Below are 26,170 nucleotides of genomic sequence, written 5' to 3'. Positions count from 1 at the left end.
TCACACTGGCAAGGACTCCGAGTTGATCAAGGGGATGAATTCCAGGGACTTCTGAGCTACCTAAGCATTGCTGTGCTTTACCCCTCCCTCTGTGACTGGCTCAGCCTGGCTAGGCTCTGAGTCGCCGGTCCCTCTCTGAAAATCTCCTCTGAGAAGTCTGGATACCCAGCCTTTCCTTGGCAGCGCTGAGCCAATCCTGTCTTTGCCAGATCTTAGGTTGGGCCTTTCAACCTCCGTCTTTTCCACATTCAGATTTTGGAGGAATTGGTGATGAGGTCATTGTTGGCATTTTCTTTTCCCCTTTCCCTGGAGTCTCAGAGACTTAAAACAAAAAGAAACAAAAAAAACCTCTCAACTACTTTTCATACCTTGAGTCCTCAATTCACAGCATGCTTTGATACAAAAGTTTCTCAGGGAAATTTTCAGAAGTACTTTCAAAATCAGCTTGGAAAACACAAACCCTGCAGATTTCTCATTCCCCTGAGAATATGCTTATCCTGCCAAAATGCCTTTCTTTTATGTGACTAATTGCTGTGCAAACCCCGGACACCTAAGCTTGTGACTCCAGCCTGTGTGCCAATGAAACCTCATTCAGAGTGCTTCTTTCCACCAGGTTCAGTGTCTGCTGTCCGAGCTGGTTCAGGAGGCTGAGCAGCACCATATGCTGGGCCCTCACCAGATAAACAGCTCTTCATCCCTCCCGGGCCACCGTTTGATGCACAGGAAGCGCTTGGATCTTTTCCTAAACTCACAAGCGTTGGTGGTGCTTTGAAAAATCTCCCAATGTCGAGAGCTACAAAGCTAAAATAAAAACATTCTCCCAGAAAAGCGTATGCTAAACTTTACAACAAACCATAATCTTGGGCCTAATTTGCTGTTGTGGTTTTGATAAGGGGCACAATTTTGGAAGCACTTGTCTGTCGAGGTAGAATCAAACCTTGTCGAATACATTTCAGATGGGGATTTTTTTCTCCTAGTGGAAAAGAGCCAGAATTCTGTTATTTCTTCATGGAAGCGGCCTGACTAGCAGAATGCAATCATTGAGTGGTGATGCTTGACTGATGAGGGGGAAGATGAGGTTGGATGGAAGCGAGTGTCAGCTTTAAAAAAATGCATGAAGTAAAAAGTCTCAAGTTAAGTTTTATTGGGGGCAAAATGACGACTGTAGCTTGGGAGAGAGCACCTTAGATAGCTCTGAGAAACTACTCCAAAGAGGCGGGGTGCAGGGGGAGGTCAAAATCACCAGTGTGACTTTGGTGGAGGGGGTAGACATGAATCAAACACACATTTTTTTAAAAAGGTTGTAGCTAGTCATGAGGAACAGTCATCACCATGAAAGATTCTAGTGCTTTTCTAGATATGAGGAGGTACAAGAATTGGGCTCATAAAATCGGCTCCTGAAAAATATCTATCAGACCTGTCCTGCCAGTTTTTCCCCAAAATACAGAGTGCCTCATTTCTGCTCTCCACCCTGAACTCCTTTCAGGGGTGTTGAATACTGGCAACAGCATGATTTAATATTTGTAGAGGTGGATGGCAGGCTTCCCAGGTGACGCTAGTGGTAAAAGAACCTGCCTGCCAATGCAGGAGACATAAGAGACTCGGGTTTGATCCCAGGGTCAGGAAGATCCCCTGGAGGAGGGCATGGCAACTCGCTCCAGTATTCTTGCCTGGAGAATCCTGTGGACAGAGGAGCCTAGTGGGCGTAAGGTTGCATAGAGTCAGATGTGACTGAAGCGACTTAGCAAGCACACACAGAGGGGGATGGCACGTGCTGTTGGCAAGTACCAACTTGCAGTCGACGACATCAGTGGGTCTGCAGTGGAGGAGTGTCCTGGGCATCTTGGATGAAGGTGAGCTGAAGGTTGGTGAACCTGAGGCAACCAGCGAGGCCTGAGCATCTTGTAAACACCATACAAATCTTACTGTCCTAACAGTCACTGTTGCTGACAGTATTTTGCACAGGCATCTCTCTTCTCCACTCATGCCTTCTCCAGGGCAGGGACTCTTGGGTTTGCTTTGTGTCCTCAGAGCCCTGCTTGGACCTCAGTGCATATCATCACTGAGTTTTAACCTCAGATGCGCTGTGAGCTCTCTGTGCCTTTGAGATGGATCCTCATCCTCCCCAAGCTGCAGAGTTGCATTCTCTGAGGTCTCTGACGCACCAAGACTTTTAAGATTTTGTAAGGAGGAGTGTGTTTCAGATGAGCTGGGAAGTGAAATAGTCTCCATTCTGCCCACACTGGCTCCGAGATCTGCCCTTGCTGGGAGGACCGGATAATCAGTCAGTTCTGGGCTGGGCGCTGGGCACATTGCTTTGGAGGGATGAAGAACTGACATGTCCCAGCCGTGATCTGACTAGGAAAATGAGATTTATCTGCATGAAAAGAGGATTAATAAGAATAAATGAGTCTGAGAGCAAAGCCTCATGATCAGACCTTGACAATGAATGAGTCTCCTTAGAGTGGAGGCTTTCAGTGTGGTGCTGGACATGATGGATGGACAGGGAGAGGCTCACAAGACCTGCCCGTTACTATTGTATGATATGAGCAGATATGAGCAGAGCACTTCATCTCTCACTTATTCTGCACAGTTCCTGTACATCTACAAGGTACTGGGCCCTGTGCCGTGAGCCTGGGCTTCAGAGAATTGAGTAAGGCAGCATGCCTGTCCTCAAAAGACTTGCCTTATGATCTCAGAGGCAGAGAAGTAAGCATTCATATATTAACTCATAATCTATGAATGTACATATGTAGACATACAGAAGATTACTTGAGTCAGAATCCATGGACTTGTCTCCTGGAAATCTTCATGAGAATAATTTGACTTTGCATATTCATTTTTTTTGGCCCTAGGGGTAAAGAAGCCACCTGCCAATGCAGGAGACATAAGAGATGTGGGTTCTATTTTTGGGTCAGGAAGATCCCTTGGAGACGGAAATGGAAATCCACTCCAGTATTCTTGCCTGGGGCATTGCATTTACAAGGGAGCCTGGCAGGCTATATAGTCCATAGGGTCGCAAAGAGTCAGACATGACTGAAGTGACTTAGCACCCTTTCATTTTTTTATAATAGTCGACAGAATGATGTATAAACAACATGCACCATTGGCAGTGGACTGTGACATGATTTCAGTTCTGATGTTTGGTTTTGTTTTTTGGTGGTGGTGGTAGGGTTGCTGCACCACATGGCTTGTGGGATCTCAGTTCCCCACCCAGGGATTGAACCCAGGCCCCTGGGCAGTGAAAGCAGCAAGTCCTAACCACCTGACCATCAGGGAATTCCAGTTCTGATGTTTGGATTTGTGTTCATGATTGTACAATGGGACCAAAGGCCATGGAGCTGTAGCACATGGATAGTTTAGCTCCTGAGAATTCAATTTCATGTTGGAATTCTCCAGGCAAGAATACTCGAGTGGGTTGCCATTCCTTTCTCCAGGGGATCTTCCCGACCCAGGGATTGAACCAGGGTCTCATGCATCGCAGGCAGATTCTTCACCATCTGAGCTACTGGGGAGAGCCCCACAATTATATGCATTTGGCCCCAGATAACATCGTGTGCTTACCTTCACATATATCCGTATACACATCTATGGGTAGAAATTGTGCATCTCTTAATCTGATTACCTTCGTTACTCTGCCTGGTCACGTATTCATCAGTATATATTGGCATAACCTGCAGGGCACACAAGCGCAATGGTAAGGGTCTCCACCTCTTCCGGAGATGTGTGATGCCTTCTTCTGGTGGCTAAGCAAATCAGTGGTGATGGTGTCACTGACCTCTGGCCTTCAGGAAGACATTAGAGACTGAATTATGGCCACTGAGAAATCCTTGGCTGATAAAATGTTATAAGAACTGGGAGACACATTTACAAACAGTGAAGGTGGTAATAGTACACAGAGAGAACCAGCACACTGTAAATTGCTCAAGGGTTCTGGGCAGAGAGTTAAATATGCATATACTGCCCATCTGTGCAATTATATGCTATATACATATACACACACATGTGTGTATATCTCATATGCATACATGTTACTGTGCATATTCTTTATTTTAAAAATCATAACTTCTGTGCCTAGTGAATGAAAATAGGGATTTTATTGTGTAATACTGGTTAGTTGCATTTTTGCTTCAGTTAATGTTAAAACCCAACTGCCATTTGTGTGAGTCATTAAGAAAAGAATGAGGTAAAAAAAAAAAAAAAAAAAAAAAAAAAAAATAAGTTTTTTTATAGGCAAATTTGTGCCAGGTGAAGGCCAATTGATAAAACAGATGAAGGAGCAGAAACTCAGATTAAGTTACCTGTTCAGAGTCACACAGTGCTATTAAGCCCAATTCAGTAATGTTCTAGGGGAAAAAAAGATGATCAAGATGGTATATTTACTTACTGAAGGGAAGGGATAGACAGTTATGATTCAGAGAAGTGGATGCCTCTGACCAAAGAAAGTCTGGCATAGTCTGGGAAAGCCCTGGGGACAGGAGCACTGTTATGTCCTAGAGCAGCAATCCTCAACATTTTTGGCACCAGGGACCAGTTTTGTGGAAGACAGTTTTTCCACAGACTAGGGGGTGGGGGAAGGATTGAAGGCAGGAGGAGAAAGAAACTACAGAGGATGAGATGGTTGGATGGCATCACCGACTCAATGGACATGAGTCTGAGTAAACTCCAGGAGTTGATGATGGACAGGGAGGCCTGGCGTGCTGCAGTCCGTGGGGTTGCAAAGAGTCACACACGACTGAGCGACTGAACGGAACTGAGGGGCTGGGGAGAGATGGTTTCAGGGTCATTCAAGCACATTACGTTTATTGTGCACTTTATTTCTATTATCACTTCACCAGCTCCACCCCAGATCATCAGGCATTAGATCCCAAAGGCTGCAAACCCCATCCTAGAGCATTTTTCTTTCTGGAAAAAAAAAAAAAGGTTGTCTTTTTTTTTTTTAATGGTTGCACTGTGGGATCTTAGTTCCTTGGTGGCACTGGTCGTTAAGAACCCGCCTGCCAATACAGGAGACGTAACAGATTTGGTCCCTGGGGCGGGAAGATCTCCTCGAGAAGGAAATGGCAACCCACTCCAGTATTCTTCCCTGGAAATTTCAGTGGACAGAGGAGCCCAGTGGGTTACAATCCATGGGGTCACAAAGAGTTGGACACAGCTGAGCACAAGCATGAAGTTCCCCAACCAGGGACTGAACCTGGGCCCTCAGCAATGAGAGTGTGGAGTTCCAACCATTGGATTGCGAGGGAATTCCCCGTTCTAGAGCATCTTATTGTATAAATCTTACTGGATAAACTTTAATAAGGTGACTTAGTCATCACAAGCACATAGCTCTTTGCAAGAGTCATGATGCAGGCCTCTTTTTAATAAAGCAGCTTACATTTAACTCAAACTGATTACTTTAGATACAACAGAATCCCTGAAGGGCTCTGAATGGCAGTGTTTATTACACTTTGGCCTGAAGACTGAGACTTTTGCCTTGTAGAGGAAACAGAGGATATGGGAGTGTGTAAAGTTTCCGCTGTGGCTGCTGTTCCCCTCCTGAGCCAAAGACACAAGAGATGCCCCGGGGCCACTGCTGGCTCTTCCCTAAGTAGCTGATGGAATTCAGAGCAAGCCGGTGGGTACAAGCTCCCATGTGTTTACAGGCTATAAAAGCTCAAACCTCTCACTCGAGCCCCTACCGGGCCTTTCTTAAGTCAGTACAATTTGTCACTTGGATTCTTTTTTCCAGCTTCTGTGGCATCTAGCAGAGTCTGCCCTGGGGAAGCAAACACTTCATTTCTCTTTCTCCCTGTGGGCATGTGTCTGTCTCTAGATTACAGGTTAGTTTGTAGCCCTGCATCAGCCGTTCTCTGATGTGTTTGAGAAAAGTTTTTATTTTTTATAGGTTTTTTTTTTTTGATGTGGACCATTTTTAAAGTCTTTATTGAATTTGTTGCAATACTGTTTCTGTTTTATGTTCTAGTTTTTGGCCCAGAGGCATGTAGAGTCTTAGCTCCCTGACCAGAGATGGAACCCGTACCACCTGCATTGGAAGGCACAGTTTTAACCACCGACGCCCAGGGAAGTGCCAAGAAAAGTTTTTAATTTGCAGTTTGGTAACTGGGAGAAGTGCTCTTTTCAGCTGACTACATCTCTGAACTGAAACTGGAATGTGGCCGACATGATTTTGATTTTGATTTTTATCAAGCAGAGGATAAGCCAGGCTCCTTATTCTTGATTTTATAAGTAATTCTTTAAGTGAAAGCTAAGAATGAACTGAATAGAGAGAGGGGATCAGTGGTTACTACAGGAACTATTTGACCAAAAGAAAAGGACAGCATCAGGTCAGAACATGTCGCTTGGGACCCTGCCCCTCCATTACTGGCTAGATGACCTAACTGAGGTTTAGTCTCCTCATCTGTAAAATGGGTAGAGGATCACTTTCCCACAATACCCAAGTGCAGGATTTTTTTCAGATTAAGGGCCATTTTTTACGGGACCCCACCAGCATTTTATAAAAAGCGAAGGAATAGAATGGACTGGAATGAAATGGCACAGGGCAAAGTGGAGTGAAATAGAATGGGATGGGATGGAACAGAGCAGAAAATTCTAACTGGGCTGTCATCACTGTTTTTCTTTTTTTAGTATTTATGTTTATTTAGTTATGTATTTGGCTGTGCCAGGTCTTATCTGTGGATATTGGATCTTTGACCTTCTTGCAGCATGCAGAACCTTTAGTTGTGGCATGTCGTATCTAGTTCCCTGTCCAGGGATCAAACCCAGGCCCCTGCCTTGCAGCAATGAGTCTTAGCCCTTGGACCTGCCAAGAAGTCTTGTCCTCACTGTTTTCTTATCTTGTTTTATTTTCCTTTTTAGCCCATCTTGCTATCTGATTTTGAGTATAATCTTGCTAGCATGTGAAAAGAGTGCAGTTGTATGATAGTTTGAGCATTCTTTGGCATTACCTTTTTGGGGGATTGAAATGAAGACTGACCTTTTCCAGCCCTGTGGCCACTGCTGAGTTTTCCAAATTTGCCAGCATAGTGAGTGCAGCACTTTAAGAGCATCATCTTCTAGGGTTTGGAATAGCTCAGCTGGAATCCCGTCACCTCCACTAGCCTTGCTCATGATAATGCTTCCTAAGGCCCACTTGACTTCACTCTCCAGGATGTCTGGCTCTAGGTGAGTGATCACACCATCGTGGTTATCTGGACCATTAAGACCTTTACTGTACAGTTCTTCTGGTTATTCTTGATGCCTCTCCTTAATCTCTTCCACTTCTGTTAGGTCCTTGCTTTTTCTGCCCTTTACTGTGCCCATATTTGCACCAAATGTTCCCGTGGTATCTCCAGTTTTCTTGAAAAGATCTCTAGTATTGCATTTATATGCGTGTCAAGTCTGTCTGTCTCCTCCACTGGATGGTCAGCTCCATAAGAGTAGGGACTGTAAAAAAAAATAATAATAATAATTAAAATAAATTTAAAAAAAAGAGTAGGGACTGTATTTTTATCACTCTATCCTCAGCACCTAGGACAGTTCCTGGGTCTTCACTGACATTAAATACATATTTATCAAACAAATGAATGATTTATCCTTATTTTACAGATGAGAGGTCTGTGACAGAGAAAAGCTATGTCAAACTACACTGGGTCTCCAAGCTTGCTCTCTCCATCCTCCATTAATAGGATGGGAGGGTGTATGAGCTGGAAACTTCAGGTACCCTTGAGTTTACCAGTGGGGCATCCGAGCCTGGAGATGGAAAGTGACTTATTCAGTCATGAGGGGAAGAGTTGGATGAGGACCCAGGTTACTGGCCTTCAGTCTGAGGCACCAAACTGCTGTTTCCAGCTCCTTCACCCTGGACTTGAGCACTAACTATCAAGCTAGTCTGAACTAATCCATGCTGTTGCTGCTGCTGCTAAGTCGCTTCAGTCATGTTCAATCCTGTGCAACCCCATAGACGGCAGCCCACCAGGCTCCCCCGTCCTTGGGATTCTCTAGGCAAGAACACTGGAGTGGGTTGCCATTTCCTTCTCCAATGCATGCAAGTGAAAAGTGGAAGTGAAGTTGCTCAGTCGTGTCTGACTCTTAGCGACCTCATGGACTACAGCCTACCAGGCTCCTCCATCCATGGGATTTTCCAGGCAAGAGTACTGGAGTGGGTTGCCATTGCCTTCTCTGGAACTAATCCATACCTCCTGCTTAATGACACATCACTGGTGGCTTGGGGCCAGCGTGGAGGGAGTGATGGGCTCAAAAGGGGCACCAGGGATCTTTGGGGATGGTGGAGGTATTCTGTGTCTGAGTGTGGCAGTGGTTTCATGGTGCACGCACCACCCAACTCATCCAGCTGTACCCTCCAAATGGATACTGTGTGTTGAACTTAAATTACACCTCGGTGAGGGTCATAAAAAAGTCCCAGTGTGTGTATTTAGGTCTCGTCTTTCCCAGTCAGGCCCTCCTTCAATAGGCTGTATGACGAGGGTAACACGCACTGTGAGAAGCCCTCTGCCCCCATTCAGAGGTCCTCTGCCCCGTCACCAGCTGTGATCCCTGCAGGAGGTGCCTGTTCTGGGCCTTACTTTACCCATCTGTAATGTAGGGACAAAACACTTCATGAACAGGGTGTTCAGAGGAATCAATGGCTATCATCCTATGTAAAGTTCTAAAAAAAAAATGCATGATGCTAGTAAGCACTCAGTACATGATAGCTATTGGTTTTCCTTTTTTGTATTTCTTGGAGATGTAAACCCTCAAGGTCAAATAAATATTTTTTGAGTACCTGCTGCTCCTGAGACATAATGCTCAACTTGGTAATAAATACAAAATGTTTAATTTGATGACAATTGAATTGAAAGATGTTTTTTTCTTTACATGCTCCCTTTTTTCCTATCTTCATATGGAATTCAGCATTTATTATGATTTGTGAAACATATTCTTTTATTATATAGCTTTCCCTCCATTACTCAAATTTTTTTATTCTTCAGTAATGCACACACATAACATATATTTATAAAATTAGAATGAGTGTGTCCATATAATTTTAACTCCATCATTTTTCACTAAATATTATTTCCTGATTATATTTCCCTTTCCTTAAATTTTATTTAAATTTATTTTATGATTCCACATGTTTCATTTGTGTGCACTGTTATTTATTGAACTAGGCATTTCATACAGAATATTTTTATTTTCATTATAAACAGCACTGCAGAAGGCACCCTTTAATTTTATTCAGCTTAAACAAACACCGTTTACGCTTCTTAAACTGCTGTTGCCAAGTTGTCGAGGAAGTAGACGGCAGCCATTACTCTTGACTGTGTGACTTTTTTTCTTTCTAACTCATTTCTCCAGGTGCGGGGAGAGGTCAGGAGGGAAGCCCTATAGTCTCTGTGGTGTAGACACAGATGCATCAACAGTGTGCCAGACTCAAGGGAGGGTGCTGATACACAGACTCAGTTCTTGCTTCTTTTCTAAATAGAAAACGAAACCAATGATGTATCTTACAAGATACCCAAAGGAAAACTATTTACACCCTGTTTGCCCCTATTACTCTAAAGTACTGTAACTGCAGAAGTGTAATTTGAGAGCAGAGCAGTGAACCTCTAGAGGCAGCCTTCCTGCGACGGCATTGACAAGCCATCTGGCCCATGCTCACAGATTAACATGGTACGAACCGTCAATTTCCGTCTTCATATTCCCGTCCCCAGCTCTTCTTACATTAGAATACACAGCATTTGGTGTTGCTTCAGGGCCTCAGAGAGCCCTGGGGGTATCCTTATGGTGAGTGGAACCTGACTCTGATCCTTACCTTGCAGTGTCCGTCTGTCTGTCTGCTTCCCCAACACACATGCCTCTACAATGTGACATGACACAGAGAACTCCCTTTCAGTTCCTAGCCCAAAGGCCAAACTCATCCCTGGAAATCCAAATTTATCAGATTTTTTACCTAAACTCCTTGAGTATTTGGACTAGGTTTCTTCTACTTGTCTGCCTCCTCTCATGATATCCTTAATGTGATAACCTGGTGTACACCACCTCGTCCCCCTTCTTATCCAGATTCAGGCTACTCATGGAGCAGAGGAATGAATGGGACCCAAAAGAAACTGGTGACATAGTCACGTTGAACATCTAGTTATTGAACACTTGCTATCTGTCATCTCTGTGCTAGAAGTAGAGACACAGTAGATGAGAGGAGACAGGCCCATGGCCTCAAGCAGGTTACTTTCAGGTGGAGAGCAGAGATAAGAAACAAGTAAAAAAATAGCCAGGAGCATTCAGAGAGTGATAAATATTGAAAAGCAAATTATAAAATGCAACACAGAGCAATCCAGAGTAACTAACGTAGTGTGGTACTCCGTCGCTCAGTTGTGTTCGACTCTGTGCGACCCCATGGGCTGTAACTTGCTGGGCTCCTCTGTCCTGGGATTTTTCAGGCAAGAACACTGGAATGGGTTGCCATTTCCCTTTCCAGGAGATCTTCCTGACCCAAGGATGGAAGCCACATCTCCTGTTGCGTCTCCTGCTTTATCACGTGGGTTCTTTACCGCTGAGCCACCGTGGAATCCCTGTTCTTATGATTGGCTGGACAGAAAAGAGGAAGATGCGTGTGTGTGTGTGTGTGTGTGTGTGTGTGTGCGTGTGTGTGATGGGGCAGGGGTGCTGGTGTGGGACTGGGTGGCCCAAGATAGCAGTTATATCTGCCTCAGACGTGAACGACAAACAGATCTCAGTCATTCAGTCATGGGAAGGTGGTGGCAAGGTGTTCAGTTGGGGATAAGTTCAGGAGAGCTCCAGGGAGAGAAGACCCATGACCCACGAGGGAAGAGCCTGTGCAGGGGCAGGGAGAGGAGTGCAAAGGGAGCCTGGAGAAGCTGGCAGTACCATGTCCTTAGGTCTTGTAAGCTGTAATCAAGATTTTGGACTTTGTCCTGTGTAGCGAGGGAAGTCTCTAGAGGGAATTGGCGTGAGCAGGCAGAGGAAAGAGCAGGTGTCAGCAGTCCTGAGGGCTGGCTGGCATAGTCACACACATAGGCAAAGTCCTGGGAAGTGATGTTCCCTTTCTTGACACTGGATTCAGTCTCGGTCCAATGAAGGTCATGGTGCCCGCCACACACAATTATTGTGGGGATTAATGCTTCCAGAGAAGAGGGAGAACCTCACAGCCAGTGAGTTCCTGTACCCATAAGAGATCCCTACTGCAATCGATTCTCATTATTTACACTAGTTTTGTCCTATAAAGTCCCTGCAAACACTGAATTAACAAATACTAAACCATTCCTTCTAGAGGAAACACACACACATACGTGCATCTCACATAGGTTATAATAATCCTGCAGATTCAGGAGAGTTGAGGTCTGTACTGGAGGGAGGTAGGTTGGGGAAAGTTCTAGCAATGGGTGAGGCCCACTTGAGCTGGGAGAAGGTGAGGGCAGAACCCTAACGCATCCATCCCAGCATTCTTGTCAGTGAGGAATGCTGTTCTCTTGAGATAGGTCTGCTATTGCCACAGAGTCCAGGGATGTTTAGGGGTCTTATTGCATGTCTCCCACTGCAGTGCTCTGGAGGGAAGGCAGAAGTTTCTCTAAAACAGGTCTGCCACCCAAGGAAGGGCAGTTGGCTCAGCATTGTGTCAGCTTCACAGAATTTTAAAACGAAAACACAGCTCTCCACTCGTTTTTCTGCTTTAATTGAAAATCTTACTCTGGTTGCTCGCTTTACAATCCTGGGCACAACAATACAGATTTATGTCCCACAAACATGCCTTAGAAGACAAGCTGATTTGCTTGGTTCATCATTTTTGTTCTCTCCTTTAGGAAGTAAAGCAGACAGAGAGAGATAGGCGAACTGGATTCTTTCACACTTTGAAAAGTGATGGAAATGTCTTTTCCGACTCCCACTGGAATTTCAGCGGGGAGAGACACATTAACTGCCACTTTCCACTGCCATCTGGGGGTAGAATTTTTGCCGCTCAGGGTAGTGGAGCCTGGAGGTCAGGGGACTCTGGAGGGCTAAGCTCTGAGAGGGTGGGAAAGCGCTCCCTGAATGAACTCAGCCTGATGCGTAGTTACCCATCAGCACCCCTGTTTATTGCTTTGTAACCCACGGTTGTCAGGTTAGTGTCGCTGTGGCTTCATCCCATCTTCCTATTACTGGCCTTGCTTAATTCTGCTTAAAGATTCCCAGAGATATCAGGGATATGGTGAGGTGGCAATGACAGGGGCCTGTGTCTGTGATTCTGATGTAAGGATGTAAGCATCATTTTAGGTATTTTCTCCTCGGTCTTTGATGTCACTCCACCGTGAACCAAGCTCATCTTTTCCTTCTTGTGGAAGCAAATACACATTGATGTCCTTTTTCTAGGGGGAGAGGACAGGTGGTGATAATTCATCCCAAACAACGTGGAGGTTTGCTCTTAGAGTTTGCACCTTGACACTGATGGCATTGCTCTGGGCCGTTCACCTGGTCACACGGAGGAAGCAGTTGGACCTGTGCCCTGGGGCTGGGAAGGGAGACTGGGTCCCAGGTACTGATAGGTGAGGAAGAGAAGGTCATGAGTGAGCCTTCACTTGTGGCTTGGGAAACAGGCCTCTTGGGGGCACTCCAGGTGAGCTGGGGACCACTGCCAGCAGGCCAGTATCCCTAAAAGTAGTGTGTGACCTTGAGCCAGCGATGCATCACATGGCTGGCCTCGGGTTCTTCATCTGTAAAATGAAGGTTGCAGGCCCCAGCAGTTGCGTGATTCTGTGCTAAACTGATTGTTGCTTTTGTGTCTTCTGCGTGTAAAGTGATGATCTCCCCCTCCCCATCCAGATATGTAAAAGACATTCATTCTTCTGAAGGTCTAGGCGAGAAAGCCACCAACATTTTCCTTGCTTCTCTGGAAGATGTGAAGTGCCGCGGGGGCTTACGTTGTCTGATACCTAACCTGCGAATGCATCGTGTTAAAAGGGTGCCTGCCCCACGTGCTGAGTCAAAAGTCCATAGCAGAATGCTGCATCCTCATCTCCATCCCATAAAATTAATGCAAAATGTAATGGGGCAAAAATAGTTGTATCCACATTTCTGATGCATTTCATGAGTGTATTTCTACAAGGATCTTAATCTAGTGCAAAGCTCTCTTGTTTTTTTTCAGGAAAAAATCCCTTTTACGGCTCAAATGAAGTGTTGTTTTAGTAACATATGGATACCTTTTAAACATCTTCAGATACGGCCCACTAGCGAAGTATGCTGCACCTGGGGTTTGATTAGTGGTGGTTTGAGTACATAAAAGAGGTGAGGAAAAAGAAAAGAACACACGGAAAAGGCAACAAAGGTTATGGATCGCCTTTAAATCATGTTTATGGTTTTACTTGTCAGCAGTTTGTAATACAGAATGGTTTTCCTGGAGTCCATCTGTCAGTGTTGTCACCAATTAGTGCCTACAAATTACCTTTTGGTCAAGCCCCGTTCTCCTGGCTGTCTTGGGGCCGCACCGATCAGAGCTGTTGCGGTTCATGGACTTTAACTGTCACGTTGCACATGTGCTTTTTTCTGCTGATGCATCTGGCGATTCTGTCCCCTCCCCCAAGGTCTCCGACGGCTGTGATTCGATTTTTGTGAATGGGAAGGAGATGAAGAGCAAAGTGGACACGATCGTGAACTTCACCCACCAGCACTTCACCTCCCAGTTAGAGGTCACGGTCTGGGTGCCCAGACTCCCCCTGCAGGTTGAGATCTCGGACACAGAGCTGAGCCAGATCAAAGGATGGAGGATCCCAGTGGCCTCCAATCGAAGGTGAGGAACTAAGCGTGAGGGGGTGACCCTCAGAGGGGGCTGTGGATCTGAGGCTCCTGGGGCTCAGCTCTGAGGCAAAACGTCCTCAGGGACTGAAGCTCCAGCAAAACTGCAACTACAGCAGGTAGTAATGGGAACAGAGTTAAGATGGATCTGACTTGGGTCCTTACTCTGACAGGTGGAAATTATAATAGGGATAATATAGTAAGCCCTCTGCATATGAACCCTCGCATTGTGAACTTTCACAGATGCCAATGGACGTTCGCATAGTCCCGTCCCGTAAACTAGTTCACGTGTCTGGCATGCGCTGTCGCACGGGCACATCTCCTACGAGGGGCTGTGCTTTTGTGTACTGTATAGAGTACAGTAGTACAGGGTCTTTGTTTCAAGCCTAGGATGTCCGGAAGTGAGCACAAAAGCAGTGGTGACGTAGCTGATATTGTTAAGGAGTGCCAGCTGTTGTACTGCACTACTGTACTTTTCAGGGTCCTGTGCTGTAAGATTAAAAATATTTTCTTTATTTTCTGTGTTTTTTTTTTATGAATTATTTGCATGAAAAGTGTTATAAACCTATTACAGCAAGCTACTCTAAAGCCCATTGTGTTAGCTGCGTACCTAGGCTAGCATAGTTGGACTTACAAACGAATTGAACTTAAACGAATGCACGCTTGGAACGGAATCATTCGTATGTAGTGGGTGTACTGTCATCTTATCTACCTCACAGAATAGTTGCTAGGATTCAATAAAATGATGCAGCGCATAAGAAGCACACAGCACAAGGCCTGGCATTTGGGGAAGGGCTCTATTCCCCATGCCCTAGTGTTCTTTCCTGCATTATCCATTCTCAGTTTCCTGCTTGAAAATTCAACCATCCTTAGTGGAGCACAGTGCAGTGGCTAAGCTATGAACTCTGGAATAAGGCCACTAAGTTTTCACTCTGGCTTTTCCGCGTTTGGGTTTCTCTGGTGGCTCAGATGGTAAAGAATCCGCCTGTAATGTGGAGGACCTGGGCTCAATCCCTAGGTTGGGAAGATCCCCTGGAGAAGAGAGTTCCATGGACAGAGGAGCCTGGCAGGCTACAGCCAGCCCATGAGGTTGCAAAGAGTCAGACACAACTGAGCGACTTTCACTTTCACTTTCCTGTGTATAGCTTGTGCGACCTTGGTCAAGTTACTTAACTTCTCTCTTCCTGTTTCTTCATCTACAAGTTGGAGATGACAATAGGGTGACTGAATAGAGTTGTTCCAAGAATTCAGTGAAGTGATACACCCTGCAGCAGTCAGAACTCTAAAGATAGCATTTATTCACTTTACAGGAGCAGGTAAGGCAGGACCCGGCACGTATTCTAACTCAGGACATATGAGTCTCTGCCCCTCTCTCCCCTGACACAAGACCCAGTCCACCGAGGGCCCCGCAGACCCGTCAGCAGCCACCAAGCCAGGTCCTCTCATAAGGGACGCTGGACAGGTTCATCTCGAGGGGAAGTTTGTGGAGTAGTGAAGCCAGAGAGGGTTTCTCAGGGCAGGTCATGGGCAGGCAAGTGGAGGAGAACTCGTGTCAGGACAGGGGGAAGGGCTGGGGCGCCGAGGAAGGAGGAGAAGTCAGGATGCGCATGTCAGACGTGTTTCAGTTTTGTTAGCAGCTGGGCCTGGGCGGGGCTGATCCCCAGCCCTGGGCGGGTGAGGCAGGGCCGCGGCAGCACATGTGACGCTCAGTGACCACCGCACAGGGTCCGGGAGTAAAGAAGCAGCAGGTGGTGGGTGACTGCTGGTGAGCACTCTGGCAGGAAGGAAATCCAGTTTACACAAAGCGTCACAGTCATGGGGAATCTGGACGAGGAGGTAGGGAGACCCTTCTTCCCCAGGATGACGTTGGCTCTGCTGTGTGTGTGTGTCCCAGGCCCACCCGGGACAGCGAAGACGAGGAGGATGAGGAGAAGAAGGGGAGAGGGTGCTCGCTGCAGTACCAGCACGCCCTCGTGCGCGTCCTCACCCAGTTCGTGGCCGAGTCCCCTGACTCGGGTCAGCTGAGCTACATGCTGGGCCCTGACTGGCAGTTTGACATCACCGACCTCGTGATGGATTTCATGAAGGTGGAAGAGCCGAGAATCGCTCAGATACAGGATGGCAGGACCCTGGTGGGCCGGGAGCCGGGCATCACCACCGTGCAGGTACAGGCACCCAGCACTCGCCACCTGCCCCAACCCTGGTCTGTGTTGATAAGTGTCCAGGCAGATGCTGGAGGATAGTGTGTGTGTGCATGCATCAGAGACTTATGGGCAGTGATAGAGGGTTCGTCAGTTCTAACAGTTCAAACTCAAATTAAATTTTGTGTTACTTTTTTTTTTTTAAAGAGACTTCCCTAATAGTGCAGTGGTCTACCTTGCAGTTCAAGAAACATGGATTCAATCCCTGGACAAGGAACTGGAATTCCAGTAGAATTGAAATAACTAAGCCTGTGGGCTCCAAAGTCCGCTAGCCACAACTGGAGAGTCCATGTGCCGCAACGAAAGATCCCACATGATGCAACTAAGACCCCATGCAACTAACTAAATAAAAGAATACTTTTATAAAAGACAATAGAATTCACAAAAATTCATAGAACAATTGAAAGATATAAAGTGATGATAATAAAATTATATTGTATTTTCCGCCAAAGGTCAAAGTCATTTTCAAATCTTATTGTCTAGAGTAGCAAATAAAAACCTCGAAGAATAATCAAAGAAAAATGTTTGCCTTTTGGAGAGCTGAGAAAAAATATCTCATTTCTTTTACCAAAGCTAAATTTAACACACAGTCTAAGAAATCTTTCCCCTAATGTGATTCTTTATTTTTTATGTGTCACTAACAGAAGACAGTAGAACCTGTGAAAGCTAGTTTTATTTTCCTCAACTTCAGAATTAACCATTTAGCTCTATTTTACCTTGAACAGTGGACACAAAATTTTTAAAACGTATTGCACTAAAAATAATAAAAACCACTCTCCACTTTACTATAGTAACAGTAAGACTATTTTCTAGCCAGTGGACAGGATCATTCTGCAGAAAGAATGCAGCATATTTTTTAATAACAAATTAAAAGGTTACTGCTCATAGTTCACGAAGTCAGATTTTTGGGTGTTGCCCAAGTCAGTTTTTGACAAAGCTGGAGTCAGTGTTATATTCTGCATCACTCTTCCGTTGCTGTGTAACAAATCAACCAAACGTCTCCCAGCATGAAGCACTGCTAATTTATTAACTCAGAGTTCTGAATGTTGGGAGTCCAATTGAGCTTGAGGTACCAAACTCAGGGTACTGCAAGGCTGCAGTCACGGTATGGGTCAGGCTGGGCTCATGTGGGGTTTTGAAGAAGTGTTGCAAGACTGAGGACTCTGCTTCCTTGTGGACTTTCAGCCAGAGGTCATTCTCTGCTCCTAGAGGTCACCTGCATCCCTCCTTATGGAACAGATCCACCACCAGATTCTCACTCTTTGAATCTGACTTTCTCTTCTACCACTCAGGGAGAAAGTGCTCTGATTTTAAAGGCTCGTGTGATTCCATGAGACCCACCTGGCTAACCCAGTATGGTCTCCCTATTTTAAGGCCAACTGTGCCATATCCTATAACATAGTTGGGAGGGTGATTTCTCATCGTATTCACAGGTTTGAGAGGGTAGACAGAACGTCTTTGGGGGGATAGGTCTAGAAATTCTATCCACTAGATATAACTCTTCATTTGATATTCACCCCTGATTGCAAGGGCTTCCCTGATGGCGCAGTGGTAAAGAATCTGTCTGCCAACGGAGGAGACTAGGGTCTGGTCCCTGGATTGGAAAGATCCCCTGGAGAAGGAAATGGCAACCCACTCCAGAATTTTTACCTGGGAAATCCCATGGACAGAGGAGCCTGGTGGGCTACAGTCCATGGGGTCACAAGAGTTGGATACGACTTAGCGGCTAAACCACCACCACTACCTGCTTGCAAGCTAGATGGTAAATTAAGAAAAATGGTTTCTTAGGAGAGTAAGATTCTCCTTCCCACTTTGCTTACCTGGCTTATCCAGTGATGACACGGCAGCCCACACACTGGTGATCACTGGTCCATGAGTATGTGTGTTAGTCACTCAGTTGTGTCCGACTCTTTGGGACTCCATGGACTATAGCCCGCCAGGCTCCTCTGTCCATGGAATTCTCCAGGCAAGAATACTGGAGTGGGTTACCATTCCCTTCTCCAGGGGTGAGTGGTCCATAGTGAACATCTAATGCTCACTGGAAGGAGTGGGAGTAGGAAGAGATGGCTGAGCACCAACCTTTTAAAGAGCTTTTACTGCAATTCTGCCATTTTCACAACTAAATATTATTTGTTGGAAAAATGTCAGTCTTTGGTGCCTAGTACTAAGGTAGGCAATTTTTAGTTATTGCCTCTAAATTAAATCAAGCTTAAAAAAATACAGTACTGTTATCATGATATGAATCAAAGGAAAGAAGATGGGCCGGGATGATATTTGTACTTAAAACTCCTTCACTTGGAAAGCGTAATTGAACAGGATCATGACTTAGCACGCACACACTCATGACTTGCTCCCATACACAATTTCGCTACATACAGTCCACGTCACAGGAAACTAGGAGAACACTTTGGTGGGAGCATCAGTTCAGGAGTTTTGAATGGTGTAATGCAGACACTGAGGCTTCCCACTGACTCTGCAGGTCCTGTCGCCTCTCTCTGACTCCATCTTGGCTGAAAAGACCGTGACCGTCCTGGATGACCGGGTCACTATCGCGGACCTGGGTGTGCAGCTGGTGGCCGGCTTGTCTCTTTCCCTGCAGCCTCACAGGTTGGACAAAAGAGCCATCGTCTCAACAGCAGCTGCCCAGGATGTTCTTCAAGCCCCACAGCAGGTAAGATTCCAGAGTCCTTTTGTCGCTGGACGATTGGGACCGCTTCTTTCTCTGTCACATCTTGCAAAGGAGATAAATAGAGCACTCATAACTGGGACTGGTGATTCTTGAAGCTGCTTCCTATTTCTTATCCAATCTGTCCTATCTCCGAGAAAAGTACTCAGTGTCTTAGACCCATTTTCCTTGTATGTTCTTCTTGCTTTAGAGCAGCCTTACCTGTTTTAGACACAGTCTGCTGCTCGCCCATGGCCAAAGGCTCCCATATTCTTACTTTTGCCCAAGCAGGTGCCTATTGACACTTGGAAATTTCATTTCAGCTACTTGAACAAGCATGGCATCCAGTCGCCACTGTTGACAATGATTGCCAACTCTCAAACTCTCCTCCTCTTTAAACTTTGACGTGTCATTGATAAAGATACCAGGGCACTGTGCCTTTCAAACAAACTGGTCTCAGGAAGCATCCTTCCATAAGCATGTCCAGCCAGAGCATGTTTGCTCTGTCAGCATTGGCTTCCTAATAAGGAAAGTTCAAAGCAACATTCTCTTGAGCAGGCGCCCAATTAGTGGCACCTGAATTTGATTCAGATAAATTCTTTGATCTTTCAGAATCTTTTTAGAAGGGTCAAAGTCAAATTCTCTTGTCTGGCATGCAGTAAATTACAGTAAGTCCCGTACATACGCACCAGTTCCATTCTGAGAGTGTGTTCATAAGTCCAGTTTGTTCCTAAGTTTAACAGCATTAGCCTAGGTACCCAACTAACACAATTGGCTATATAGTACTGTAAGGCAGTCATTTTATAATACTTTTCACACAAATAATACATAAAAAAAAAACAAGCAAAAAGTAAAGAAAACATTTTTAATCCTACAGTACAGTACCAGCTACATCACTGCCACCGCTTTTACACTTGCTTTCAGACATCCTGGACTTGAAATAAAGATGCCGTGCCACTGTACTCTATACAGTGACGTACACGAAAGCACAGCCACTTGTAGAGGGTACATGCACGTGACAATATACGCCAGATACAAGAACTAACTTGGGTGACTGGACATGCAAACACATTTGCATCTTTGAAAGCTCGCAACTTGGAAGTTCATATGTAGGGGACTTATTGTAAAATGCACTTTAATGCATTAGCTAAAGCATATTGTCTATTTCTTACATTAGTAGGGCTGTGGCTTATGGCTCATGCCAGTTCAAGGCAAGCCAAGAGCTGTTCACAGTGGCAAAACATAGAAATTAATTCTCAGTTTGTATGTTTAAATAATATTACATAGAAAATCATATTTACATTTGCAAGTTTTGAAGGAACCCGATTATAACATAATGCTTTGGTTTCATTTCTCTTAGGAAGCCATCATCAGTTCTTGGATTTTGTTCAGTGATGGTTCGGTGACACCTTTAGACATTTACGATCCCAAGGATTTTTCAGTTACTGTCTCATCTTTGGATGAAATGGTGGTGTCTGTCCAGGCAAGCCTTCAGTCCAAATGGCCAGTTGTGGTTGCAGAGGGGGAAGGGCAAGGGCCCTTGATTAAACTGGAAATGATGATCAGTGAGCCCTGTCAGAAGACCAAGAGGAAGAGCATTCTTGCCGTGGGGAAAGGGAACGTCAAGGTCAAATTTGAGCCCAGTATTGATGAGCACCAGGGAGGCACCAATGATATTGAGGGCATCAACCGGGAATATAAAGACCACCTCAGCAACACCATAGATCGTGAGGGAAACCAGGAGAGAGCGGTGCAGGAGTGGCTCCAGCATGGTGCCTCTGTTGGCCGCGAGCAAAATACCAACAAAAGCACAACCCCACAGTCTCCCATGGAAGGAAAAGACAAGAAGATGCACAAGAGCAGTGGTCCAGATGCCTTTACAAGCTTCCCCGCTCAAGGGAAGTCACCGGAACCCCATAATCCTAGTGACCTCACGGTGACCTCCAGGGGGCTTACTGACCTGGAGATCGGCATGTACGCCCTGCTCTGTGTCTTCTGCCTAGCCATCTTGGTCTTCTTGATCAACTGTGTGGCATTTGCTTGGAAATACAGACACAAAAGATTCGCCGTGAGTGAACAAGGCAACATCCCCCATTCCCATGACTGGGTCTGGCTGGGGAACGATGTGGAGCTTCTAGAGAACCCGGTGGATGTGACCCTCCCGTCGGAGGAGTGCACCACCGTGATTGACAGGGGGCTGCAGTTCGAGGAGAGGAACTTCCTTCTGAACGGTGGTTCCCAGAAGACTTTCCATAGTCAGCTGCTCAGACCTTCTGACTATGTCTATGAGAAAGACATGAAAAATGACCCTCTGAGTTCCACAGGCCCCAAGAGGAAGAGGGTCAAGTTTACTTCCTACACCACCATCCTCCCAGAGGACGGCGGCCCCTACACCAACTCCATCCTGTTTGACAGTGATGACAACATCCAGTGGGTCTGCCCAGATATGGGGCTGGGAGAATCCCAGGGCTTCAGAGACTACATGGAGAGGCTGCAGGACCAGATGTGAACTCCTTTCTCATGTTTGTATTCACCTTTATGCCTTCTGTTTTCTGAATGGTGGAGCCGTGAGTCTGATCAGCAATAGGGGATGATTGAACAGAGCTTCATTTGTGGCGGTCTGGCGGGATCCCTTTCTAAGCAGGTATCAGAGAGAGCAAAGGCAGCTGGTTTGACGCTAGGCACTGTCTCTGAGTCGGCCACGTGTGGGTCCTAGAGAAATTCTAAGACAATGATTTTATCTGCTGCCTGGTACTAGCTCAGTTCCAGTAGAATAAACCTGACCCCACAGACATTGTTAATCATCTCGTGGCAAAACAGCCGTGTGGAATTAGAAAAGACTTGGGTTTGATTTTTCTACTCCTAGACCTTTTAAAGCACAGTGGACATTTCTTGCCCTTGGCCTGAGATTGGACATACCTGAAAGATGCTGAATGTAGCTGCCCATATTTGTTACGAGCATTGCTCATTATTTTTATATATCTTTGCACTCGCACCTGGTTCCTTTGACCTCTGCAATTCTTTTTGAAACATGAAGACAAGAGATGCCATTCTTTTCTCTGAGATCTGTTTGATTTACATATGAGTTTTAGTCCCCATGATTTGCCATGTCCTGTTATTTCCTGGGTGTCTGTGCGGGAGTTCAGGGTCTTTCCAGTTTTCCACACTTCATCACTTAGGGGCAATAGCTAAGAAGCTAATCCTCATGCTGTCTTTCCTTTTTTGTGATTGAACTTTGTTGTCTCAGATAGGGATGTGGGATTTTACTTAAAATGTTAATGTACTGTGAGGGGGGCCATCTCCTTTACAGTTTTCTACATGATGCTTAAAAACTTTGGAGAAAAATTATGAACTGTGAACCTTTTATCTTCTGCTTGCAGGAGTCATGAGGACCTCCTTCTTGGAGTGCGTTTCCGAGGGCAAAGCAGTCCTCAGAATAGTTGTATTGATACTAATGCTTTGTGGTCAACACTGTTTGTTATCCAAACTGATATCAAGGTCTAGAAATGATACTCACAGAAAGGAAATTGCATAGGAAGTACCTTCAGACGAAACTTATTTTACCAGAGCAAAACTTTATTAGAACAGTAAGTGGAATGATGTTTCAACTTAGTAATACATAGAAATCTACCCATATAATGATTTCCACCCCACCACAAAAAAAAGCTCATATATAAACATATATATATGTATCCCTAGTCATGACTCTGGCAGAGGTAAAACCTATACAGGGTGTACATTAATAAAAAAAAGCAATGGGGTTTTTTCCCCAAAAAATTATAAAATAAATGACTATTCCAGAAGCTTGAGAAGCAGTTGTGATGAAAAACCATAGCTACTGGGAAATTGAAATGGCAAGCAAGAGAGAGAGAGAGAGAGAAAAAAAAGCATGATTCCTGCATAATTTTTAAATAAATAATGTTTTTCAAAGAACAGCATGCCTGGTCTCAAGCAAAGCAAGAAGTTCAGATTAGGAAACTATGGCAACATTCTATTAGGATGTGATAGCTGGAAAAACAGACACTGGATGAGTATGCCTCATTCCAAGCTTTCTTGAACCATTTGCATCTCAGAGAAGTAGAATTTAAAAGACCCAAAGTGGCCAGGACCTGCAGGAGGTGTTGAAACAGTTCCTTGACTCTCAATGGCTGATGACTGGGCTGTTTATAAGGGTGTGATTCAGTGGTTCTCTTATAGGGTTCCATGGACAGGAACGTGACAACTGGCCTCCTCCAGCCATGACATGGCAGACATAGCGTTCTCCCCGTGTCTTTTGCCCACAGGACTACAGTACATTTATAAACCATGCCTAAGTTACCAGTGATCCACTGCCTGACCTCCAGGGGCTGGTGTTCAGTTGCTCTTGTGTTTAAAATGGGGATTAGGAACTGAAGCTGGTAAGATTGCCCAAATCTTCCAGTTCAATTGGGAAATGAAGTCAGGAGACCCAGGTATTGGCTTCCAAAGGAGTTTGCAAAGAGGTGGCTGACATCTTGTAGGAAGAGCTGCTCAGGTAACCAAAGGAAGCTGCCTCTGCTTTTCAAAGGACTTGTTGGGGAGGTTGCTCAAAACCGACTGTGTAGGGCTGGAGAGAAATTTACATCCTAATGGAAACAGAGCTGTCCATATGAGTCCTGCTCCCCCTATAAGATATTTTCAATTTTCTTTCCCTTTGACAGTCCAGACATAATTGGGGTTTCGTTTCTAAAACTGAGGAACCCCAACTGATGCAGGGAGTGAGTCTCACACACACAGCAGGCTGGCTCCCACTGGTAAAATGAGAGTTTCCATGGGAAGAATTCAGGGGAAGAGGAACCTACCATTGTCATGAAGAGCCTTATTCAGGAGCATACAAGTTAGGCCACCTTCTATAGCCTGAGTGCTCGACGTGATGCAAAGAACACACTGGGGAGAATTAGAAGGAACCCTTGGTTTATAGCTCAGTTGGTAAAGAATCTGCCTACAATGAGGGAGACCTGGGTTTGATCCCTGGGTTGGGAAGATCCCCTGGAGAAATGAAAGGATATATATTCCAGTATTCTGGCCTGGAGAATTCCATGGACTGTAGTCCGTGGGGTCGCAAAGATTCGGACACGACTGAGCAACTTTCACTTTCACTTGGTTTCTCAACAGGGCTGGGAGCTGACCGTGGTCCTGAAGGTGCCCCCTGTGGTTACGTAAGCTAGCGTCCCCCAGAGTGATGCAGGCTGCGTAAACCACCTTTGCTGGCTTATGTTGAGATTCAGCCAGCTCAAAATAAAGATCAAATGGAAGGTTTCAGGGGAAGGGTCCCTTTTACCACCCAACATACACTTCCCTATACTCACACATACATACTTATACCCACGTGTGTGTGTGTGAATAGTGAAAAGCCAGAAATTCAGTTATTTGTGGGAATCAACACTGTCAGTTGTTCTCAGATTGGGCATGGACAACTACTCAGCTGAGCAAAATTTCACTGAGGATCTTTCTGCTCTAAATACTTCCTGCTGACTAGAATCCATGTGCTATGTCTGCTTGATTTCCAACCTGGTTAATTTAAAACAAATAGGAACTATACTTCCAAAATATTTGAACTAGAATGGGGGGAATGATGTAAATTAAGTAAGCCTTGAAATACGGTTCTCTGAGGGGGTGGGGGGAGGCATGCATTTGCCTGGATTTTCCAGGTTTTTATGGCCGAGATATGCAAAGAATTGGTGTCAAAAACCTGAAATAAATGATGTAGATAGAATCCCTTTCTCTCCCATAAAAACGGGATGCTCGGGCTCCCCCTGAGGCAGACACCAGCAGCCTCTAAAGGGGACAGCAGGCTGTGAGCTCCGTGAATCACATGAGGGGCAATTCAGATGCCACGTGAGGACCAGGTGACATACAACCACGGAGGATGTGAGACTACCATCTCCAGGCCAGCATACAGCTATCAAGGAGCAGCTGCCACACAAAATTACTGGAGTTTGAACCTGCACTGTTACCTTTGAGAGAAAACAAAAAGAAAAGACACTGGAAGTTTTCCCCGGAAGCTTTCCTCAAAGAACACACAAGGTAGCTGACCTCAGAATACTGCATGTGAACCAAGAGAGAATCATTGACCCCTGGTGGTTTTCTGTTGCACACTGGCCAGGCTGCATTCCCAGACTGTGATCATGCTTAGACTGTAGGCAGAGAGTTTTTTATTTATAAAAAAATAATGCAGGGAAAAAAATGGATTAACTTTTGTCTCATTGCCACATCCGTGGAAGAAGTATTTTGTACCCGGGTAATTTTAAGTTTTAGGAATTGTGCATGTTGATCAGCTTTCTCGTCTCACTCTTTGAGAAAAATGTCTTCCCAATGTTGGGACGTGGAGATCACAGTAAAGTTTCTGTCAGGGAAGACCACTCATTCCAGCTCCACTGACCACAGAGGGTGGTTCCATCTGAATCCTTTCATCACCTTTCTACTCTCACCTACTCAAAAACAGCCTCAGATCTCCATTCTAGTCTCTGCAAATGACAAGATAGGTGGTCTATAAACCCAGCAACCATCTCCCTCAAAATTGTACTATGTGTAATGTATCGCGTGTCACCTGTCATGTAAAGGAACAGTATGGGTGGTGGAAAAGTTATGCTCAAATATGGATAGCAGATATTTTTGTATGTAATATAGGCAATATACTGAAACACTGAAAGGTGTGTTGGAATAAATACCTTTTCAAATAAAAGCATGCAAAGCTGTAGCTTTTAAATGTACAGACATCCCGCTCAGAAATACCTAAACTGATGGTGGGAAACATCAGAACCTGACATCGTGAAATGCACTGAATTAGAGATGCAGCCTTTAGAGGGCATGGCTTCTGTTGGGACTGTGGATGGAACCTGCCAGAACATTTTGATCTTACTCTTCCTTACTTTTGGATTTCTTTTTCCTTTTTTCTTTCTTTTTTTCCCAGAACTATTTCAGAAATAAAGTGACTTTGTTTTTCAGCATAAAGGTATATTCTAACCACAGGGTAACTCATCCTTTTTAACATGAAAATAAACATTTAAACATTCTCCAGTGGTTGCATCATTTTATCCACATTTTTCTCTTATAATTGCAGTAGCTGTATGATTTGACTATATGTATTTTTCTTTTTAGCCAGAGATTTTAATACCTTTGATGCAGCAATAAATGGAAACCTAAAGAAAATATTTCTTGAGAGTTACAAATAGGGGGACACCTCTTCCTGGATGTCTCAGAAGGAGGACTCCTATTTCTCAGGTCCCTGTCCAGTGTCCAACCATGCTGGATTCAGTGCTGACATGCAGTGCATCGGGTCCCTGCTATCTTCCTCCTTTTGGTCTTTATTTGTCTGTGACCCACTCATGTGTCCATATTTGGGGCAGGGGTTTGGGGTGCTGAGGGCCTAGACTGGCAGAGCTCTGGACCCATTAAAAAAAGAAAACAAACAAGAGAGTGGAGGATTCTTCCTGGAAGGTTGATGATGTCTCTGCTGAAAGGCTGACGGGTACATTGACAAGTCCCTATGGCTCTCTGTGGTGAATGTACCCATTCTGAC

General features: G+C 45.1%; 1 protein-coding gene across 1 annotated transcript in view; it reads left to right on the top strand.

The window, feature by feature from the left end:
* Positions 1–25,664, top strand: part of TMEM132B (transmembrane protein 132B) — a 39,019-nt gene extending 13,355 nt beyond the window's left edge. Inside the window, exons 2-5 of the mRNA XM_040250587.1 lie at positions 13,554–13,759; positions 15,659–15,929; positions 18,445–18,636; positions 19,991–25,664. Coding sequence (XP_040106521.1) covers positions 13,596–13,759; positions 15,659–15,929; positions 18,445–18,636; positions 19,991–21,139 — 1,776 coding nt within the window. The 5' untranslated portion in view covers positions 13,554–13,595 and the 3' untranslated portion in view covers positions 21,140–25,664. The remainder of the gene's footprint in view (positions 1–13,553; positions 13,760–15,658; positions 15,930–18,444; positions 18,637–19,990) is intronic.
* The last annotated feature ends 506 nt before the right edge of the window (positions 25,665–26,170 follow it).

Source organism: Oryx dammah, unplaced genomic scaffold, assembly GCF_014754425.2.
Source record: "Oryx dammah isolate SB20612 unplaced genomic scaffold, SCBI_Odam_1.1 HiC_scaffold_12, whole genome shotgun sequence".
Lineage (NCBI taxonomy): Eukaryota > Metazoa > Chordata > Mammalia > Artiodactyla > Bovidae > Oryx > Oryx dammah.
Note: the sequence above shows the minus strand (reverse complement) of the source record. Positions and strands in the feature narration are given on the sequence as shown.